Source organism: Streptopelia decaocto (assembly GCF_964273445.1).
Source record: "Streptopelia decaocto genome assembly, chromosome: 1".
NCBI lineage: Eukaryota > Metazoa > Chordata > Aves > Columbiformes > Columbidae > Streptopelia > Streptopelia decaocto.
The window spans coordinates 2,174,621-2,196,292 of NC_138663.1; the positions used below are offsets into that span (position 1 = coordinate 2,174,621).

General features: G+C 44.9%; 1 protein-coding gene across 1 annotated transcript in view; it reads right to left on the reverse strand.

The window, feature by feature from the left end:
• Positions 1-5,026: 5,026 nt before the first annotated feature.
• LOC309449643 (uncharacterized protein) overlaps positions 5,027-21,672 on the reverse strand; it is a gene marked incomplete at its 5' end in the record, with an annotated part of 46,617 nt that continues 29,971 nt past the window's right edge. The window contains 3 exons of the mRNA XM_082071906.1: positions 5,027-5,137; positions 7,719-7,778; positions 13,722-13,788. Coding sequence (XP_081928032.1) covers positions 5,120-5,137; positions 7,719-7,778; positions 13,722-13,788 — 145 coding nt within the window. The 3' untranslated portion in view covers positions 5,027-5,119. The remainder of the gene's footprint in view (positions 5,138-7,718; positions 7,779-13,721; positions 13,789-21,672) is intronic.

Consider the following 21,672-nt stretch of genomic DNA (forward strand, 5'->3'; position numbering starts at 1 on the left):
AGATACAAGAAATTTTTTACAATGAGGGTGGTGAGAGCCTGGTCCAGGTTCCCAGAGAGGTGGTGGAGGAACCATCCCTGGAGACATCCCAGGCCAGGCTGGACAGGGCTCTGAGCAACCTGAGCTGCTGAAGATGTCCCTGCTCATGGCAGGGGTGGCACTGGATGATTTTGAAGATCCTTTCAACCCAAACTACTCTATGATTCCCTCTAACATATTCTTCTACCCAAAACCATCTCCCTCTGCCTTCCCAGTGCCCCTCTGTCCCAGCCCCAGCCCCTTTCATGCCTCTCCCAGTCCCCCCAGCCCACTGGGCAGGGACCAGCCCACGCGGTGTGGATGTGAAGCCAGGAGAATGCAGCCCGGCCGGTCGCTGGATAACAGACCAGTTCTTCCTGCTCTCCCACCAGTGGGTTTTAATAACATTCCTCCTCTATACTCAAATAGAGAATTTTACTCCTAGGAGCAAAATACCTCAGTGACTCCTCCTATCAAATAAGGCAGCCAGGAAGAGTTCAAGTGACAGAGGAATCAACCAGCCGTCATTGTTTTACTCTTATTTTTAGCTTGGGTTTTCATTTCCATGAAGAAGGGAGGACTGCTGCTACTCAGAGCTGTTTGCCTCAAGTCCTGGGCGGCCTCATACCTGCGACATTCCTCGCTCCTGCAAGTTATTCTGAGTAGGGCTGCTACTAAATAAAAATGCTCTCCAGGGTATTCACATGCCATTTTGTTATTTCAGCCCCAAAGCATCATTCGAATGAATTTTAGATTAACAAACAATGAATTCCTACGAAAACATGCATCCAAATTCCAGCGTACAATTCCAGACAGATGTAAGTTTTCATGGTTAAAAATACTCGGTTGTTTAAGCGACACATGGCATCTGGTTAGTGCCAGGGGTTGCCAAGCATGGCACAATGGAATGTTCCCCGAGCTGAAAATGTTTCCAGCACCTGTGTCCAGGGTGGTCTGTGCTCATGACTTGATTCTGTCTCTTCTATTGGAAGTATTCAAGCAAATTACATAGAAGAACGGCAGAGAGACAATATAAAACCCTAGCAGGCCTGGATTGTGATTTTCAGCCTACCTTCATGGTAGAGAATCATCACAGAACCTCAGTATCCTCATAGTTCAGCTCTGACCAGGTTTCACAGCCCCAACCATCAGCCAGGACACTTTGGGGTTGCTTTATTTTATATCAAACCCTGCAAAAAGGATGTTTGCTGCTGCTGCTAAGAGCCACCGACAAAAGATCTCAGTTCTGCCAGTGGCTGGGGAGGAGAAGACTTGAGCTGGTGCATTCGCAGAGCCTGGAGGCAGCGGGTTATTCCTCAAATGGGCAGTTTTCCCAGTTTTCACAGGTCCTGGATGCCTCTAATTTGCCTGACATCTGGATTCAATTTCTTCAAAGAAAGAACCTGCGACATTTTAATCCCTTTGGCGGCTTAAAGTCTCGGCGAAAACGAAAGCATCCATTACATTCAGAGCATATTCATTTTCATTGTTGTCGTGTGTGTTTTGCAAAATCCTATTTACTAAGAACTGAAATCCACCTAAAAACTCACTTTACAGCTATTCTTAATGCGCTATATATAGCATGACACGCAGAACACTCGAGGATTGGAATAAATAAGATCTCCATAGGCAATCTTCTCCCCTACATGTTCACCGACCCCCTCTGCCCTACACCAAGTTGTTTACTGTCCGTGAGCTGTGTTTAACATTCCACTCCCAGATATTTATATTAGGAGCCAAATTCAGAGCAGTATTCTGGAAAATGAGCAAAAGTAGGCAATGAGCCATCAAGAGACTATTGGGTCATCTGAAAAGTTTACGAGCTGGTCTGGAATCCAGCCTTTATTTTGGCTGGTGGGAGGTCGCTATAATTAGCTGCCATTCAACTCCATTATACAGTTACAAATACAAAATAAAGCCCCTTCAACTCCCAGCGAAGATGCTTTTTTACTGAAATACAACCTATGATGTTCTGCAGATCTCTGTAGAAAAAGAGGTACCTCAACCACCCCTGAAGTGAACATTTGTGCGCTCAGGCCAGAAAAGCAATTTCCATCTTATGAATGTGAATGCAACCTCAGGAAAACATGGACCGTCCAGTCTCGTGATGTTATTAAACACAACATCCACCCCAAGGAAGAAGTAATGGAGTGAGAAGCTACAGTTGACTTCAGCTCCCAACCTGCTCACGTGCCAAATGTTGTTTTTCGGAGTTGCGCGGTGTAACCGACGCCAGAGATGTTCGTTTTGATCAAAGCCCATTTCCAAATACAAATTTGTAACTTATGCACGGGCACGTTCCCGCATGAATCAGACACGCCAATAAAATTCCCATTAAAAGTCCTCTCTAGAGCCGTTGTATCTTTGGGAGGGGGAAGGGGAGAATAGGTTTTGTTGTTTCTTTAAAGCTTGTGGATATATATTCTAAAGGAAGGAGTTGCCGCTGCAGTTTTTGGCGTTGTTTAGTGATGATCTTCAGGCTGAAGCCAAGTTGCATTTGGGGACTCTGACCGTGGAAAGACACTCATTGATGGTTTCAGATGATCTGGACCAGCAAAAATGCAAACACAAGGATTCTCTCTCCCCTTCCTTTTTTTCTTTCCCAAATAAATTTTTACATCAAAACAATTCAGTGTTTATCTGCCTTCCATGGAGAGGTTGTTGCTGTCAGCTTTATTGTCACAGTTTCTCTCTGCTACCAACATTAGTACTTTTTTGGGGCTGAACTCCTATCCAGGCTGAGTAATATTCCCAGAATTGGTCCTAAAAAGGTGAGTAAAGCTTTGGGAGGACACAGCAGGTAGGTTCATGAAAAGAGTCCTCACTAAGACTTCACTTCCTCTCCAAAATCCCTCTTCCTAAGGCCTTATAAGAAAACACCATCCAGACGAGACGTGATTCTTACCCATTACTCAGCCTGGCTTCATTTTGCCTCCGGTAAAACACACCGTCGCATCTGTCTGTTCCCTGTCATATATTGGAAAGTATTTATCTAGTTGCTAACCAACATCAAGGTACACACACACCTTCAAAAAACACAGCGCTGCTTCCTCCCATGAATCATTCAACACCTTGCATAACTGCGGGGGTAATAAGGAACCGTTTCATATGTGAGCGCTTAACAAAAAGTTGCTCATCGACCCACCTGAAGTGCAAAAATAGCTCGCAGTTTTAAAGCATAAAGAAATTCCTGTCCTCAATGTCTTGTTTCTGTAATTTCTGCAATTCACTCGCTTTCCCTTCTATGTTAATTACCAACAACCCACGTTGTAGTACAGCTCCAGATGTGATCTGGGGAGAAAACACCTTCTTTCTTCCAAAAGGAGAGTGTTTTGGCACAAGAGAAGTGGTGGTTCAGTGCTGAGGGAAATGGATGCTGCCACTATGGTTTCAGGTTGCAACTTCCCACTCATATTTTCACAGAATCACAGAATCGACTGGGTTGGAAAAGCCCTCAGAGATCATCGAGTCCAACCCTTGGTCCAACTCCAGTCCGTTTACTAGATCATGGCACTAAGTGCCATGTCCAGTCTCAGTTTAAAAACCTCCAGGGACGGCGAGTCCAGCACCTCCCTGGGCAGCCATTCCAATCCTGACCACTCTCTCTGCACAGAATTGCTTTCTAATCTCCAGCCTCAATTTCCCCTGGTAGAGTTGAAGCCCATGCCCCTTGTCCTATTGCTGATGCCTGGGAGAAGAGCCCAATCCCCACCTGGCTAGAACTGCCCTTCAGGTAGTTCTAGAGAGTGCTGAGCTCAGCTCTAAGCCTCCTCTTCTCCAGACTAAACAAGCCCAGCTCCCTCAGCCTCTCCCCATAGGGCTTGTGTTCCAGTCCCTTCCCCAGTCTTGTTGCTCTTCTCTGGACCCGCTCCAGCACTTCAATCTCTTTCCTGACCTGAGGGGCCCAGAACTGAACACAATACTCCAGGTGTGGCCTCCCCAATGCAGAGCACAGGGGAAGGGTCACTGCCCTTGTCCTGCTGACCACGCTGGTTTGGATACAGGACAGGACACCATCGGCCTTCTTGGCCACCTGGGCACACTGTTGGCTCATGTTGAGCTTCCTGTCCATTAGTCCCCCAGGTCCCTTTCTGCCTGGCTGCTCTCCAGCCACTCTGTGCCCAGCCTGGAGCGCTGCAGGGGGTTGTTGTGACCAAAGTGCAGCACCCAGCACTTGGCCTTATTGAACTTCATCCCATTGGAATCAGCCCATTTTTCCAGTCTATCCAGATCCCTCTGCAGAGCCCTCCTGCCTTCCAGCAGCTCCACACTCCCTCCCAACTTGGTGTCATCAGCAAATTTGCTGATGATGGTCTCAATCCCCTCATCTAAATCGTCAATAAAGATGTTAAACAGGACTGGAGCCAACACTGACCCCTGGGGACACCACTAGTGACTGGCCGCCAGCTGGATGCAGCCCCATTCACCAGCACTCTCTGGGCCCGGCCCTCCAGCCAGTTCTTAACCCAGCGTAGAGTACACTTGTCCAAGCCATGGGCTACCAGCTTTTGCAGGAGTATATTATGGGAGACAGTGTCAAAGGCCTTGCTGAAGTCCAGATAGACCACATCCATGGCTTTCCCCTCATCCACCAGGTGAGTCACCTGATCATAAAAGGAGATCAGGTTGGTCAGACAGGACCTGCCCCTCCTAAACCCGTGCTGTCTGGGTCTGATCCCTTGTCCATCCTTGGTAATGTTGGGAGGATTTTATGCTGTAGGTCAAATTAGAAGCTTAACAAACCTGGTTCATTTTTGAGTAGGGCTCTGGGAGACAAGGAGGAAGTTACAAAGCCCAAATAAACACAAATAACCAGGGTTTTGCAGGCTGCCACTTTCCATGCCACCTTCCTGGTATGCGGAAAGATGACCTAGAATATACAAGACTGCTCTATGTTTTCAGAAGAGCAGGTACACATTAAACAATCCCTTCCCCCTACCTTTATTTTAAAGCATACACTGGGTAGGGTGCAGCTCCAAAGCTTCACGGTGTCACCACCTACACGGCGGTTTTATCAGCGCAATTATGGCTCGTAGGAGTGTGAATGCAGCGTGCTGGCAAAACTCCTCCGTTATTACAAGTACGGTGACAAAACAGCTTGTCAGCCAAACTGTATTTGCTGGGGGAGATAACAGAGCTGAAATAACAGTTACACTGTGGAATTAGACACTTCATAAACCCGGAAAAATCAGATCTCATCTGTAAGACATGGATAAACAATATATAGGCTGACCTACGTATAACATATTATATTGATCTTCTCTTGTGACCTTAATTACACAGAATCCCAGAATGTCAGGGATTGGAAGGGACCTGGGAAGCTCATCCAGTGCAATCCCCCCATGGAGCAGGAACACCCAGATGAGGTTACACAGGAAGGTGTCCAGGCGGGTTGGAATGTCTGCAGAGAAGGAGACTCCACAACCCCCCTGGGCAGCCTGGGCCAGGCTCTGCCACCCTCACTGAGAAGAAGTTTCTTCTCACATTTAAGTGGAACCTTTTGTGTTCCAGTTTGAACTCATTGCCACTTGTCCTATCATTGGTTGTCACCGAGAAGAGCCTGGTTCCATCCTCCTGACACTCACCCTTTAGATATCTGTAAACATGAATGAGGTCGCCCCTCAGTGTCCTCTTGTCCAGCTCCAGAGCCCCAGCTCCCTCAGCCTTTCCTCACACGGGAGATGCTCCACTCCCTTCAACATCTTTGTTGCCCTGCGCTGGACTCTCTCCAGCAGTTCCCTGTCCTGCTGGAACTGAGGGGCCACAACTGGACACAATATTCCAGGTGTGGTCTCCCCAGGGCAGAGCAGAGGGGCAGGAGAACCTCTCTGACCTACTGACCACCCCCTTCTAACCCACCCCAGGTCCCATTGGCTTCCTGGCCACAAGGGCCCAGTGCTGGCTCATGGTCACCCTGCTGTCCCCAGGACCCCCAGGTCCCTTTCCCCTACACTGCTCTCTAATAGGTTGTTCCCCAACTTACACTGGAACCTGGGATTGTTCCTGCCCAGATACAAGACTCTACACTTTCCCTTGTTATATTTCATTAAATTTTTCCCTGCCCAACTCTCCAGCCTGTCCAGGTCTCGCTCGATGGCAATTCGTCAATCAAATAAATATATCTGCATCTGATGGAGCCAAACTTCAGGCTATTGGTTGGTTCACCCTCATCAAATCTAGACAGAGCAAAGTATAATCTGTACTATACCGTAAGTGCTCAATGAAACTCAGAAGTCGTGGTGATGAGTTTTGCAAATCTGACTATAAATAGTAGACTGTGGCACTCCTGCAATTTTTAATAACCTTGAGAGTTGGTTTAAAAAAAAGCCTGAAAATTACAATCCGATCAGTTAATGTATTTGAAGAAGAACGCTGGATTGTGTTTGGTGGGTGTGCCTCAAACTCACAAATGGCCTGGAGATCCTGACCCTTTCAAAAGAATACAAGTCAAGTTAAACAAAAGCTGCAGGCTGAACTTTGGCTGTGTTAGCCCAGGGATTTCCCTCTTTCCTTGCAAGATTTCTGTTCAAACTCTCAAAAAGCAAGTACACAAATGACTGTTGATATTTTAGTTTCACCTCGAAGCGATTACTTTGTGGGAGAAACCCTAAGCCGTGCAATTTTGTCCAACACATAGAAAGGTAGTCCAATTAAAAAGAAAAGAAAATCCTCTTCCCCGAGGGCAGATTTTCAAGCCATAACACTCCCATCTGCATCAGAAAACCAGAAAGACCTCAGAAACAAACCAAACCCAAAACACAGTCAGTTCAGAGGCATCAGCCCTGCTGTGTCACAGCCTTCTGAAGATAATTTTGGGTTTGTTTTTTTTTTTGCTCTTTTCCCTCCTCTACTTGGAAATTACACGGCTGGTCTTATCTGGAACAGGAGATCTTAGTCTAGAGAGGTCAAAGCCTAGAGTTAGGCTGTTGGAGAGGATTATCGGTCACAAAGCATCCAGCAGTCACCAGGTTAAGTGAGGCTAATAAATAATGCACAAATGCAAAGTCAGTGACAACAGCAGGGGATGAGCTGGTCATTGGGTCAAACAGGAAATTCCCCACTAACAAATTACTTTTAATCCCCGTCTAATAAACCCTAAAACCCACTTAGTTAACTCTCAACTCAATAGCTACCTTCCTAGGAAAATCCCTATTTCTCTTCCTTCCCCTCTTCAGAGAAGCGTCTGACATTGAGATCTTGAGGGCAGATGGACAGCGGGAAATAGTTTCTGTTTCAGAAAACCAAACTTGGACAGTCCTTGGCAAAAAAGATGCAACTCTGCACTTCCCCACCCTCATTTTTGTGAGTCAATTTAATCCATAGCTTTAAGAACAATTTACCACCCAGCCAGTCCAGCTTGTTCGCAACACAATGAAGTGCACTAAAGTCAAACAAAAGCAACATTTGAAGGGGTTTTGTACAGTTTTGCTTCCCGGCACTTGAAAACGCTTATGTTCTCGTTAAGTACGGGGTATTTCAAACAACGTTAAAACTGTAGCGTGTTTAGGATTCAAATAATTAAAGCAGATGACAAGCAGTGTTATGGATATCAGCCCACCCAGAGGTGTATGCGAGAGCAAACACAGCTGCACGCGGCCCAAAACTGTTGATGCTGAAACGCAGATGCAGAAAGTAGAAGCCACTGTAGTCACCAAAGTAGAAGATTGCACAATTTCATAAGAGAAACGTGTTTTGATTACCTTAAAGTCAAGGCTGCAAAGACTGACCACATCATCCTCTTTCTCTCGGCGCTTCCTCTTCTGTAAAAATGAAACAGAGTTAGAGCTCTAAACTCTGCTCTATTTGTATTTTATTAATCAGTCTAGGGACACTTTCTTTCTTTACACCCCCAACTAAGTGTAATAACTCAAAAAACCTAAAGGTTGAAAACAAATGCAAAACATGTTGATGCGGTTTCATGAGGTTTGTCACCTGATCGATACCTATAAATTAGGTGTCTATAAGCGTGTTTCTCTGTATGCCCGTAATTGTGGTTGCAAATAAAGCCTTCAGTAGGAAATTCCAGTAGCAGGACAGAGCGGAGCGGTTACCACTGTGAAATGATTTGAGATTCATTTATTTGAATTAAAGATGTTTTTTGGTGGGTTCTGAGGTCAGCAATCAAGTTGGGCTTTTTGAAAGGGTGAGGTACCAAGAGGGTGAGACTTGGGCTAAAAGAATTAAACGTTGTTGTGGAAGAAAGAGGAGGATTTGGGGCAGGAAGCTCTCTGCTAGTTTCCTTTCCAAACAAGAGCACAAGCCAATGGAACAACGATCAAAGACATCTGCACTGAGCTTCCTGATACCTCCCACTATTGCTGTACTATCTGGGCTTCTACATTATTTTTTCATTACCCAGATAGTGGAAAAACTAATTGTGGACTCATCCTGTTAGACTGTGGATCAGCCTGTAGACCACCTGGTCTGGAAAATACATGGGTCACGAGCATAAATTGTTTGGTCATGCATGAAACAAGTGGTTGATTTTCATCCTACGTTTGACTCTCGTCCTCCAGCGTTTCAGAATGAGTCAAGTTCATTCTCTTTCACTTCATTAAGTACAAAGGACAAAGAAATTATTTTGTAGTTCTATATTGGTCTACATGTTGTCAGTTTAACAGACTGGATATTGAACTAGGTGAAATGAGGAAAACAACCTCTCTGTAGCTCCACTTGGAAATTCAGCCAATTTCAGCTTTGTGCTTTCCCAGTCCAGCAGCTCGACCTTCCCCCAGGAGCAAATATGCAGCTCTTGTTTTCTTAGAATTTAATAATATATTCAAATAACTTTAAAGTTTCAGCTTTAATAGTCACCTGTCATCATCAGGAGTGCATTTAAAATGTCTGAATGCAAGTATTAATTTGAATTATTTCTACATGCTGACCAGCCCGGTTGCTGTGGTTTCTTTGAAAAGCTGATGCTGCGGAGGGGCGTCCAGCTTCCCTGGAGGCTTCTCAGAAACCCGTTCTCCTGTTTGCTCGTCCTTTCCTATGACGTGGTATTAGGCTCCAATGTCCTGTCCGCACTATGCTGACTCTACTGTTTAACTATTAAATACACACACAGGTAGTGGTGAAATATTACAGAAGTGCACTCTCTAGTTTCTTATATTTAGGGTTTTCCTTTCCTTTTTCCTCTCCTTTTCCCTTTCCTTTACTTTTTCCTTTCCCCCTTTCCTCTTTCCCTTTTCCTTTCCTCTCCTCTCCCTTTTCCCCTTTCCTCTTTCCCTTTTCCTCTCCTCTCCCTTTTCCTTTCCTCTCCTCTCCCTTTTCCCCTTTCCTCTTTCCCTTTTCCTTTCCTTTCCTCTCCTCTCCCTTTTCCCCTTTCCTCTTTCCCTTTTCCTTTCCTTTCCTCTCCTCTCCCTTTTCCCCTTTCCTCTTTCCCTTTCTTCTCCTCTCCCTTTTCCCCTTTCCTCTTTCCCTTTCTTCTCCTCTCCCTTTTCCCCTTTCCTTTTTCCTTTCCTCTCCTCTCCCTTTTCCCCTTTCCTGTTTCCCTTCCCCTTTCCTCTTTCCCTTTTCCTTTCCTCTCCTCTCCCTTTTCCCCTTCCCTTTCCTCTTTCCCTTTTCTTTTCCTTTCCTCTCCCTTTTCCCCTTTCCTCTTTCCCCTTTCCTTTTCCCTCTCCTCTCCCTTTTTCCTTTCCTTTCCTTTCCTTTCCTTTCCTTTCCTTTCCTTTCCTTTCCTTTCCTTTCCTTTCCTTTCCTTTCCTTTCCTTTCCTTTCCTTTCCTTTCCTTTCCTTTCCTTTCCTTTCCACTAGCTACAGCAGTGGATTCAAGTACAAAGTTCCCCAATTATTTAAGTTTTTCTGTTTGTATTTGCAAAGACAAGATACCGACTCTGCCGTGCGAGTCCCCGCGCTGATAGACTTACTAACTACAGAGGGAAAAATTCTCACGTTAGGCATGATGTCTTTACCATATTTATAGCACTGACACTGAATTAATGTCCCAGCACACTCCATACTTTTAGAACAGACCTTTGGCAGGCTTGAGAACACATGCAAATGCAGACTTTTTTTCAGGTTTAGTAAAATATTCAGGGTTGGTTCTTTATCAAAGCCTGCAATAAAAGGCTGCTATAACCACACCTCCTTGGGCTGCACATTATTTTTCCCATATGTGAGCCAAGGATATTAGCATCCATTTAACAGCAGAAAACTTGCAATAAAGACAAAGACACCACGCCTTTTTGATCCCAATATTATTCGTTCCTTATGGAGTCAAGTATATTAACATCTTTAACATAAAGCTCCAGACCAAAGCCCAGACGCGAAAGGAAGGCCAAAAAGTTTTGTTTTTAAACTGGCTAGACTTATGCAATAAGTATTGCCTTGGCTGGACCCCATTTCCTTTGCCCAATATAGTTTTCATACGAAAACTTAGACATTTCACTGCGGAGCCAGCTGGATCATTCCTGTGCGGTGCCAAGAAAACGGCCTCTTCAGATTGCTCAGATTTAGGCGTTTGAAGCCACACGATAGAAAAGCGACCGCTACGGGTCTGTTTGCTCGCGTTTCCAAGACGGTCGCGATCGGAGATCTGGCCCGTTCGCCTTCTCATGCAACTCGGGTCGCGTGGAAAAAGTCGCTCCGCTGAAAGTTGTTAAGCTGTAAAAGCCGTGAGAGCCAATTTCGGCTCTCAAAGGGGCATTGTAAAGGCGAAGCATTAAAAATGCTAATCGGGAGGGGAAATCTAAATATTTTGTGACTTTATTTTTGAAAGACCTAAACAATGCCATGGGCATGAATGTTAATTACATTTCAAGGATTCCGTTTCAAGCTCCAGGAATGCTTCTTAAGAAGGTACTGGGTTTCAATTTAAAAACAATTCTAGTTGTCTAGTTTTCCTCTCTCCTGCCAAAGGCTTTTGCCTTAAACCAGGATATTTTGTTCTTTAGGGATCAGTTTGGGTTTTGCTGCTTATTGCCCACCTGAAGTTATAAAACAGCAATAAGGCTCCAGGTGAGGAATGTGTATCAGGACCGTTAAATCAACAAAGATCAAGTGCCTGTTTCTCATAAATGAATCCTCCTAAATGAAAAGGAAGAAAGGAAAACAGACCACAAGTAGCCTTGCTTGCAGTCAGAAGCCATCCAGAGGGTGTTTTAACCCAAACTGCCTTAGTCTTTTCTTAGAATTGTGCAGAACATGTACTAATGCTTCTCTTTAAACCCACTTGCCCTGAGACTCAGGCCGGGCATATTTTACAGACTTTTGGCCACACAGTTGTACAATCGATGCCATGAAGAGACGCTGTTTGTGAGCAGTGTCTGAGTACTTGGCCGTCATGGGGAACAAAACCCTGTGTGTGACACCCTCCAGCACATGAGAGACATAGAATCATGGATAAAACCCTCAAAATCTAGTCCAACCATTAACCCACCCCTGGCACTAACTCACATCCCTGAGAACCTCATCTCTGCATCTGTTCAACCCCTCCAGGGATGGTGACTCCAGCACTGCCCTGGGCAGCCTGTTCCAATGCCCCACAGCCCTTTGGGGAAGAAATTGTTCCCCACATCCAACCTCAACCTCCCCTGGTGCAACTTGAGGCCGTTTCCTCTGGTCCTGTTGCTTGTCTAAGATGATGCTTGGAGGTTTGAGTCTGTTCTGCTTGGAGACAGGATCAGGCAGTCAGTCTTTTGGGCCTCCTTTCCCAACATAAACTATTGTTTTATGATTCGGTAGCATCTGATCAGTCCGTCAGCTGTATTGCCCATCAGAGCAATCACTGAGCACACAGGGTCCCATGCAGAAGATGAGCTGCGTGTCTGTCTTCTCTGCCACCAACTCATTGGGCCACTTGTGCTAATCATAAAATCGTTTTGGCTGGAAAAGACCTTTAAGATCATCGAGTCCAACCATTAACTCAACACTGCTAAGTCCACCTCTAAACCGATCTTTGTAAGAACTTCATATCCACGTCTGTTCAACCCCTCCAGGGATGGTGACTCCACCACTGCCCTGGGCAGCCTGTTCCAATGCCCCACAGCCCTTTGGGGAAGAAATTGTTCCCCACATCCAACCTCAGCCTCCCCTGTCGCAACTTGAGGCTGTTTCCTCTGCTCCTGGCGCTTGTTCCTGGGGAGCAGAGCCCGACCCCCCCTGGCTCCAAGCTCCTTTCAGGCAGTTCAGAGATCAGAAGGTCTCCCCTCAGCTCCTGTTCTCCAGACTGAACCCCAGCTCTCTCAGCTGCTCATCATAAGACTTGTGCTCCATGAAAATAAGAGTTAGTCCAAGATTAACCTCTAGCTACTCACAGGAAAGCTTGGATCTCTAGAAAAGGGCTGGAGTTCAGGGCTACCCACCATCTGTAGCTGGAAATGAAGCTATTTGGGCTTGAAGGGAGAAGTGGTGATAGACCAGGTTGATGAGGGATGTGAAGGAGGAATGCAGATAAGCAATAAAGTCCTTCAAAACAACTTTGTCTTTTGCAGTCTGTGTCATGAAACACTATATACTCTAACTGTAATTGAGAGTGGAACTGAATATGCACATAGCCAAATAAAAGAGGATTAAATAACGTGTAAAGAACAGGAATAACTTGAAACTCAATCAAAATGCTTTTACTTTGTGATGTTAGAGCACAATATTTTTACATTTGAAAGAATATAATTTTTAGGGCTTTGTAATATTCAAATGTATATGTTTAATGTTAACTGTAGATGAAAGTTTCTAAAATGAAGCAAAAGAAAAATCTATAAGAACTTATGGTTTTGTTTAATCCATTCCCACACTGGACTTGTGGAGCCTCGACATTTCACATGGCTGCCCTTCGAGGCACAACCAGCAAAGCGCCGGTCTCCAATGCATGCTCCACCTGATTTGAAATGGAATTTCCTTCATAAAAGGTAGTCTTGTCCTTTTTCCCACCTCCAGCCGTGTTCTCACGCCCTTCCTCGTGCCGACACAGGCGTTCATAGAGCTTGTGCAGTCAGCTGGAGCAGCTCACCCCAAACGCTTTGTTTTCTTTTTGGTAAGGCAAGTTTTTCAGGCAGATTAGTTTGCTGGCGGAGGATGGGGCAGCGGAGGGGCAAATCAGCTTAGGCAACTCATGAAAATGAGCTTAAAGATGAGTCAAGATCTATATACACAACTCTAGGCGCTATTGACCTCCTTGAGCTAATTGCCTCGCAATCCTCAGTGCTTGAAGAGGGACGGACTTCATGGAGCAGCAATTCTGCAGAGAAACCCAGTGTAGGTCCTCAGAACCGCTCTCCAGAATAGTCCATGTTTCTCCGCTGGCTCTGGAGGCTGGATATGAACCACTTCCATAGGAGGGGATGCATGTTTTGGATGCAGAAGAAACTACAAGGCAATAAGGCCATGTGCTTGCTCTAAGTAGTTACTCTATACCAAAAAAAATACATATTTTTGTACTTAAAAAAAAAAAAAAAGGTTTATTTCTACACCACGTTAACCTCTTGCCTATTGTACTGCCCTCTTAGCTGGCAGGACAGCTGAAATATATCAGAAAGTAAGAAATTTATAAAGAAACCACAATGTCCAGGATATCCTGCCTTCTCTTAATCCCTGTGTGTGAAAAACACCCTCCAGCTAAAGCTCAGGAGCCTCAGTGGCTCAGAAAGTGTCTGGCCCGCTAAAGAGGAATGTGTTGGTTTTCTTTCTCCTCCAGGCAGAGGGACCTTCACCTCTGTATTCCCGCTTTTGTCTACACGTTTGGACCCACCAGCTGTTTTACTCACCAGAGTGAAGTCCCAGTGTGATCCCGGAGTCAGAAACGTGAAGGAGCTGCCTCGTCTCAGAGGGTACCTGTAAGCAGCAAAAAATAAGGAATAAAATAAGTAATTTACAGATTGTTGTAGCAATTGATAAACTACATCTCTTTTCCACAGCTTTGACGGTATCGTACGTCTTCAGCTCCAAGCACAAAAGCTGCAAAGACAACGATGTCGGACAGAATTTGGGAAAGAAAGACCACAAGGGTTGTCAATATTCTCCACCACGATTGCAGGGGTTAGATTAAAAATCCCAGTTTACTACAATAAATGGCTCTTTGTAAGAGGTGGGCAAAAATCTCCTACTGGGCCCTGCAGGCTGGTCTGGAGGAAAATCTCCCTTTGATAACAAACCTATCAATCTGACCAAGAGGAAGGATAAAACAATAATAATCAATAATATTATGGCCTCATTTTCCAAGGTTAACGAAGCAGAGGCAACAAACTGCACCTTTGACAATGCAGCCCTGTAGTTTCCCATAAAATTACAACCAGGAATTGAGTTGTGGTCTTTCATTAAGTCATTTCTCGACCCAAGAAAGTTAAACCACCAGAAAGCACTCCACACAATAGGCCGTTTGTATAATCCTTGCTCTTTGAACAATGGTAAACGAATCGCCTTATGCAAGTCATTTATTGCACTTGCACCGAGTTAAGCAAACAAGTTACGTTCCAACTTTCACTGTCTGGTGGACTTAAGGTATGTTTCCAGCAACCATTTTTTAAAGCTTATTTTGGCTGTAGTATGGAGAAACATGTAGAATTTTAGTCCCAAACGGGCCACACGCTTGTTTTTTTTTCAAAGGCAGCCAGCTGTATCACCTAATGCGGAGAAGATTTCCCCCTTGCTGTCCCAAACTCAGACACAAAAGGCGTCTCCTAGCCAGCTGCACCTTTTTTCTTCATCCTCCCAACCCGCAGGATTATGAAAAACCTGGAAGTGATATAGGAATGCAAAACCCTTCTGACTTTGAGGAGGTTCGCGCTCCAGCATTGCTGAAAATTCGGCTCACAGAGCATTTGTAGGATTGAACATCAGCAGCTCTCTGTATCAGAAGAGAAAGGGTTTGTGCAGGGTGGGGTGCTCTGGATTGGTGCTTGGAAAATATAAGTCAACCACCCAGAAAACACTTTTGCGCTTTTACCAGCCAATGCAAAGCGACCAGATAAATGTTATATGAAGTGTACATTATTGGAAGCAAAATGTAAAGGGATACGAGATGCTTTTGGTGATGAGACGAACATTTCATGCAGCAGATGTAACTACACAGATGAGCTTATCAGCACCCTTCCTCCAGAAATATTACTATATTTCTGTGCTGAGCCTTAGCGTATGGCTGTTAATACAATATTTCAAACTCAAAGGACCAGTGTCCAGACAGCGGATTTTGTTTCTTGGGATGATTTTGATGTTTGAACGAGAAGTGCAAATGCTAAGTGGGAATCATCTGCAGTGGAAGACCAGGAAGCAAAAACATCATCAGGCTTCAAAGTGGTTAGAATAGTAAATATGCCATATATGGTATATATATATATATATATATGTACACACATAGATATCTAAATATATAGATACCCAAAATACCTAAAAATCTATAAAATATATATAACAATATATAAAAAATAAGCTTGTTCAAAGTACCATATGCACGATTCAAGACTTATGTAAAACTGTAGGAAACTTTTCCTCAGAGCACACGACGTTCAGGTGCCTTAGGATAAGGCAAAACCTTTTAAATACAATTACTGTGTCTGTGCCGCTGCTCCAGAAAGGAAAGTGGCATTTCCAAGAGCTGCATACCATACACAGATTGCTAGATGGAGAAGAAATTTCTGGAAGGAAACATTCTGTGGGATTTCTAAGAGTACATACCGCTCAGGAAGAAAATCTGGGAATGAGCATTGCATTTCTTTGAAATTTAAAAGAGAGTCGTTTTTCTCATGAGAAAGAAAAATCCGTACATCTAACCTGCTAGGCTGCCCAGCCCGAAATTTATGAGTTTGATTAAACCTTCAGTGACTACAGATAGAAGAGCAAAGAGGTAATTAATGGTCTGCAAACTGTGCCCTGCACAGCCATAACGAGCTCCCAGAAGGGACTAAGCCCCAGTCTCTATGGCAGCCAGGAGGTTTCACCACAATTTTATTCCGTGAATCTTGATCTCTGACACCAGAGGCAGCCGAATTGTGGCCTGGAAGCCACAGGAGGCTTGTAAACTGTTCAGAGTACCTCCCAGTCAGCCCACTGTGAGGCTTGGGCTGCTTGGAGCTGCCCCAGTTACATTGTCTGGGGCTCTGGGTGCACCCCAAGTTGTGCCCCACTGCCTGTGGGGAGCAATCCCAGGTTCCAGTATAGGCTGGGGAATGACCTATTAGAGAGCAGTGTAGGGGAAAGGGACCTGGGGGTCCTGGGGACAGCAGGATGACCATGAGCCAGCACTGGGCCCTTGTGGCCAGGAAGGCCAATGGCATCCTGGGGTGGATTACAAGGGGGGTGGTCAGTAGGTCAGAGAGGTTCTCCTTCCCCTCTACTCCGCCCTGGTGAGACCACATCTGGAATAGTGTCCAGTTCTGGGCCCCTCAGTTCCAGCAGGACAGGGAACTGCTGGAGAGGGTCCAGCGTAGGGCAACAAAGATGATTAAGGGAGTGGAGCATCTCCCTTATGAAGAAAGGCTGAGGGAGCTGGGTCTCTTTAGTTTGGAGAAGAGGAGGCTAAGGGGGGACCTTATTAATGTCTATAAATATATAAAGGGTGAGTGCCACGAGGATGGAGCCAGGCTCTTCTCGGTGGCAAACAATGATAGGACAAGGGGTAATGGGATCAAGCTGGAACACAAGAGGTTCCACTTAAATTTGGGAAGAAACTTCTTCTCAGTGAGGGTGACAGACACTGGAACAGGCTGCCCAGGGGGGTTGTGGAGTCTCCTTCCCTGGAGACATTCAAAACCCACCTGGACATGTTCCTGTGTGACATCATCTAGGTGATCCTGCTCTGGCAGGGGGATTGGACTAGATGATCTTCTGAGGTCCCTTCCAATCCCAAACATACTGTGACAATTGGGATTTTATGGGGTATAATCAAGTAAGTTTGGCTACAGCAGCCTTTCAAAAGGTTCAATTTTAAAGGTATTTTACATTGTGTCCTCTTACAGGTTTAAAGGAACCACTGTAGGCTTCCATTTACTGCCCAATGTGTTTCATTCTTATAATACAGGTATTATAGTAAAGATTTAATCCAAAGCAGTGTTTTATTTTGGCATGCACACTATAAGGCGATGTACCTGCCCCCTGCTCAAGCTGGGGTGGGATTCCTGGAGCTAAATCCGTGAGATGCCTCCTACTCCGGCCTCCCCACTATCCTTGCTGTCTCCTGGGAACCTGCCTGATAATATGTTCAAAATGACAACGTGCAGAGATGATCACACAGGTATGAACCTCTCTGCTGCTGCTGCTCAATACCAAGACTACAGAGCCACTATTCTTTCATGAAAAGGAGAAATGATCACCTACGAGAGGCATTAACTTGGCAACCCCAGCATTTAAAAATGAATTGTAGGAGGGGGGAGTACAATAGGATTGAGGTTTAAGAATCTACAGGCAGTTTTGTTTCCAGTTGTCCACAAGAGCTGGAGAGAAATTTCTCCATCTCAGACTCCATCATCTAAACTTTCTCCCTTGGTCACTCAGCTGTGGGGAGAAATGAAGGTAAGATCTTCCACAAAAGGCATCGAAGATAGAAATATCTGCCCCGGTTAAAAAGTTTCCTTCAGTCCTCCAAACAACCAACACAGATATTCTGCAACAACAGAGACTGTTGTAGACCAGCTGCTCTTTTCTCCTCTTCAATGGTCTAGTAGGAGGACTCAAGAGAGCAAAGTAGAAATCAGAAACTGCTCCTTCTCAGATGCCACCAACATTAACAGCGTTCTGGGAGTAGGAATCCTCTTATTTGTTCTAGATCTTGGAATCACAGATGTTTCCTGATCATGTTTGAATAGGAATGAACTTTAGTGGTAGAAAGAGATCTTCAAGTCTTTGGCCAAGCACGGGAAGCTGAGATCTGCCAGGAACCACCAGGAGTGGCAAAGAGATACCAAAGGAAGGATTCTCTTGTGCTAAATGGAAAAAAAGACCTTTAGGAAAGTGGCCTCCATCATCCCAAAGCTTCATCACATCTCCCAGTGTCCCCTCTCCAGTCACCGCTTGCTAACTGAGCCTTGAAGAGGTTTTTAAGCAAATACCATTGGGATGATCACCTGAAAAGCAGGCAAAGCTCTTCAAAACTACAAAGCCAAATTTAGTCACCCCGCGTATTACGTGCAAAGGGATGACTCACGATTGCGGTGCTCAGATGGGCATCCCCTGCAAGGCCTGTCAAGAATCCGAAGACAAGTGCTGGTGAATTAAAGGTCAGCGATGATCGTAAGCGCAATCCTGGAAGTTTTACCTAAAGCATCTCACAACACGACGTGAGGAAAAGCAGAGCTGCGTGATGGAGCTCCGTGCTGTCGGTCACTGCTCAAAACACTCGGTGATTAATGGAAACAAGCGCAGAGCAGGCTGGATGGGATATTTTAGTACCTGAAGACAGCAGAATAAAGTTTAGCGTGGTGCCAGCAGTTGGATATAGTTAATTGCTGTGTTTACCACAAAGCTGTGCCAAGAGCTCGGCCCTATTGTAGGGACATCCATAGATATCCCTGCTGTGTCACCCAAACTGTTCGGTCACTTCCTTGAAAAAGATCAAGAATGATAAACTGTCTCCAGCATAATTTCCTTGTTTAAGACAGGATGAGCAGATACAGACTCTTGCCTTATCGTAGCAGGCTCAAGACAAGCAGAAAGTGTTAATTATAGCTGCCTGATTCATGTCACTTTGAAACCTATTTTAAAGTGATTAAGAACTTCGGGGTTATGAAGATGATTACGTGAACACACAAAAATTATTTTTGAGATGTAAAATGTTGCGGCAACACGCTGGCAAAGCAAATCTCTCCAAACTAAGGGCAGGGGAAGGGTGATCTTGTTGAGACTGTACAGAAAGAACAAAACCTCCTGTTTTGGTACCCTCCGTTTGCTTCAAGAAATGAATGTTCCAGGCTGCTTACCAGCAAATGATGTTACTACCAGTCTTGCCAAGAGTAAATCTTCCCAGAGCCTGTTAAAATAGAGGCTGTCATGCTGATGGACCAGAGAGATATTAGCTATTAAGTATTTTTTAACCTTCTTAGTGCACACGTCATTTGTATTTTCAAGCTGGTCTGCAAACAGGTTTAAAACCAACATGGAGAGAGGCTTGGGGAGTCCTGAGCACAAAACCTGTTGGGCAACATAGCAGAGATGGGGCCCCAATAATCTTAATAGAGGAAGTTTGGGCAATTTAGTAGATAACATATTGATAAAGGCAAGTGGGCAGGCTCAATTGTTTCACATTGAAGCCAGACTAAGGAAACAGTCATTGTTCACCGCCTTTCCTTGAATAAACATCAGGATCCTCTCGCCAGCACAGGAGGGTACGGATGAAGCAACGGCAGTGGGCGCTCGGCCAAATTTGCCCTCACAATTTAATTTCAAGGTTGATCGTTCCCTTCAGAGCTGGACGTGTTTTGAAGTTCAGAAGGGAGGGGTAATCAGCAGTAAAAAAAAACCACACTTCATCTTAAATCCATTTATCAAAAAGCAAAAGTTGCTGTCAAGTGCGCTGTTGCTTCTTAAGCATCTTTTTATTGCTCATCTTCTCCAAAGATGAGGGGTTTCGTGTTGACTTTTGTTATTTTTTTGAGGAAGGAGGAGCGGGGTGGGGAAAAGCTATTAAAAAGATTTCGGGGTCACCAAAAAACCAAAAGCTATCCACAAAGGGTGTGCCTGAGCAGATCCCCATTAGTCAGCCTAGAGAATAAAGCACAGAAGAGCTTCACTCATCAGGTTCGAGCAACTTCCCATTAGCGCTATTTGAAACATTTTCCTCCTTTTACTGTAAATCCACGCTGCCTAGTCAGCATCATTTGACAGTCTGCGCTCTTTTTTTTACTTATTTTTGATGATTTATCCAGGAAACTGCAGAAACGCTTTGATCTGGCAGTTCTCTTAACTTTTCAAAGTTCCAAAATACATTCTTCAGACTGGGCAGCGATTCTGTGTTTCCTTCCCCTCTGACTTCCAACCCCCTCTTCTTTATTTTTGCTTTCAGTGCAATCTGTACTTTGATATAAATGACTTGCACCGGTTAAACATTAAGATGGTGAATATTACGGTAACAGCTTTTCCCCAGAAGAGCAAGCCCCACCGGTGAAGCCAGTTTTGAACGACAAGAACAGAAAAGCTCCATAAAATGACTTTTAAATTTTAATTTAAAGCTTTTCTGCAAGGGGAAAGAAAAGAGCCTCTGGATTCCCAACTTACTGTAGTTAATATTTCCACTTCAACGGTATCCAGAGGCCTTGGCCGGTGTAAGAGGCCTCCCAAGAGCTGTGCAAACAAACTCTGACTAAGGGCACTTACGGCAGTGCTTGTCACGGTCCCTTATCTTGAAAAGCTCCATGGTAAAAGCCTCGCTTGAAGAAAAACCTATTGACAGACATTTTAAATATCTAAAAGCAAGACAGAAGGACCCAGCACTTCACTGGCTGAGAGGAAAATGGTGCTAGTGAACTCTGCAAGGAGTTCAAGTTTGCAGACTGCTCCTCCATCATTAATGTTACCTCATTAATGCTGCCAGCAGCGCACAAAAGGAAGCGGGATCCTCACAGCCCTAATTATATAGATAGCAAAAGAATGACGGGTTGCTCTCTGGAAATGCGGTTTAGAAAGCTGCAATAACTTTCTGGCAGCGGCAGCAGCACAGTTTGCAACACGGGTGCAATTAGTAATTCTAGCAGTCTCAGCTTTCAAATAGCAAAGCCATGAAAAACCCACGGCAATCAAAAACACTTGAAACCATCCACACTCCGGCAGGACCGAGCGGCGCTACTGCTGAGCTGAGAACTTCTTGTACTTTTTGAGACGCTCTGGAATAGCTATTATTTTGTTCTTTTACGTTGGAACAACATCTGCTTCTCAAAGGAAGCGCCTTCAGACACTCTGGGCATGTTGAAATTATAGAAAGAACATTAAATTTTTGTTTAAAGAGTTTTACGAAGTTCAGCGCAGACTGAATGGGAAGAGTGATTTTCCATTTTAGAAGCGTTTGGTCCTCACCAGTATTGGGGGAATATTACAGCTATTTGTCTGAAGAAGCAATCAACAGCAGCACTGAACACGAGCAGATAAGCCCCAAGGAGATTAAACATGCCCTGATATCCTTAAATAATCACACGCCTGACCTCTCCGGAGCTGCACATTAACAGCTCCTCCACAGCCAACACAGCAACATCTAGTTTCATCTGAGAATTGAAGTGCTATCTTTTCACCACAGACTTCCCTTATGACCCAAAGATCTTCCTTCCAGTTCGCCTTCACACTTCCCTCCCCAACCAAGTCTCTGCTCCAAGTTAAATTCGGTAAACACCAAGCCCCGTTGCTGAGGCTGGCAGCCAGATTTTCTGCAGGACAAAGAGAAGGACTTTTCAGTAGCACATGGTCCAGTCTCCTCTCTTCCCCACCCCGATCCCCTTCCAACTGTTCAAGTTACCCCAACGTTTATTCCTAGCGTACGGTGGCATTTTTCAAAGGCTTCTGGTCGAATGACGGATGGCAGGACACCATCAACTGCAATGAAACAAGTAACAATAGCCTTTTGTGAAGATTATTTGTAAGAATACCCTTTCAGTGATTTAGTTTACAACGTAACTGTGCAAACATTTGTGCTGAGCCAAAAGCAAGAGGTAGCAAATAGGAACTGAGGTAGGAAAACCTTTGGTCTGCTTTGCTTGTGAGCTGAGACAACCCTCTGCAGCTTCACAGACCATGTTCAGCTGC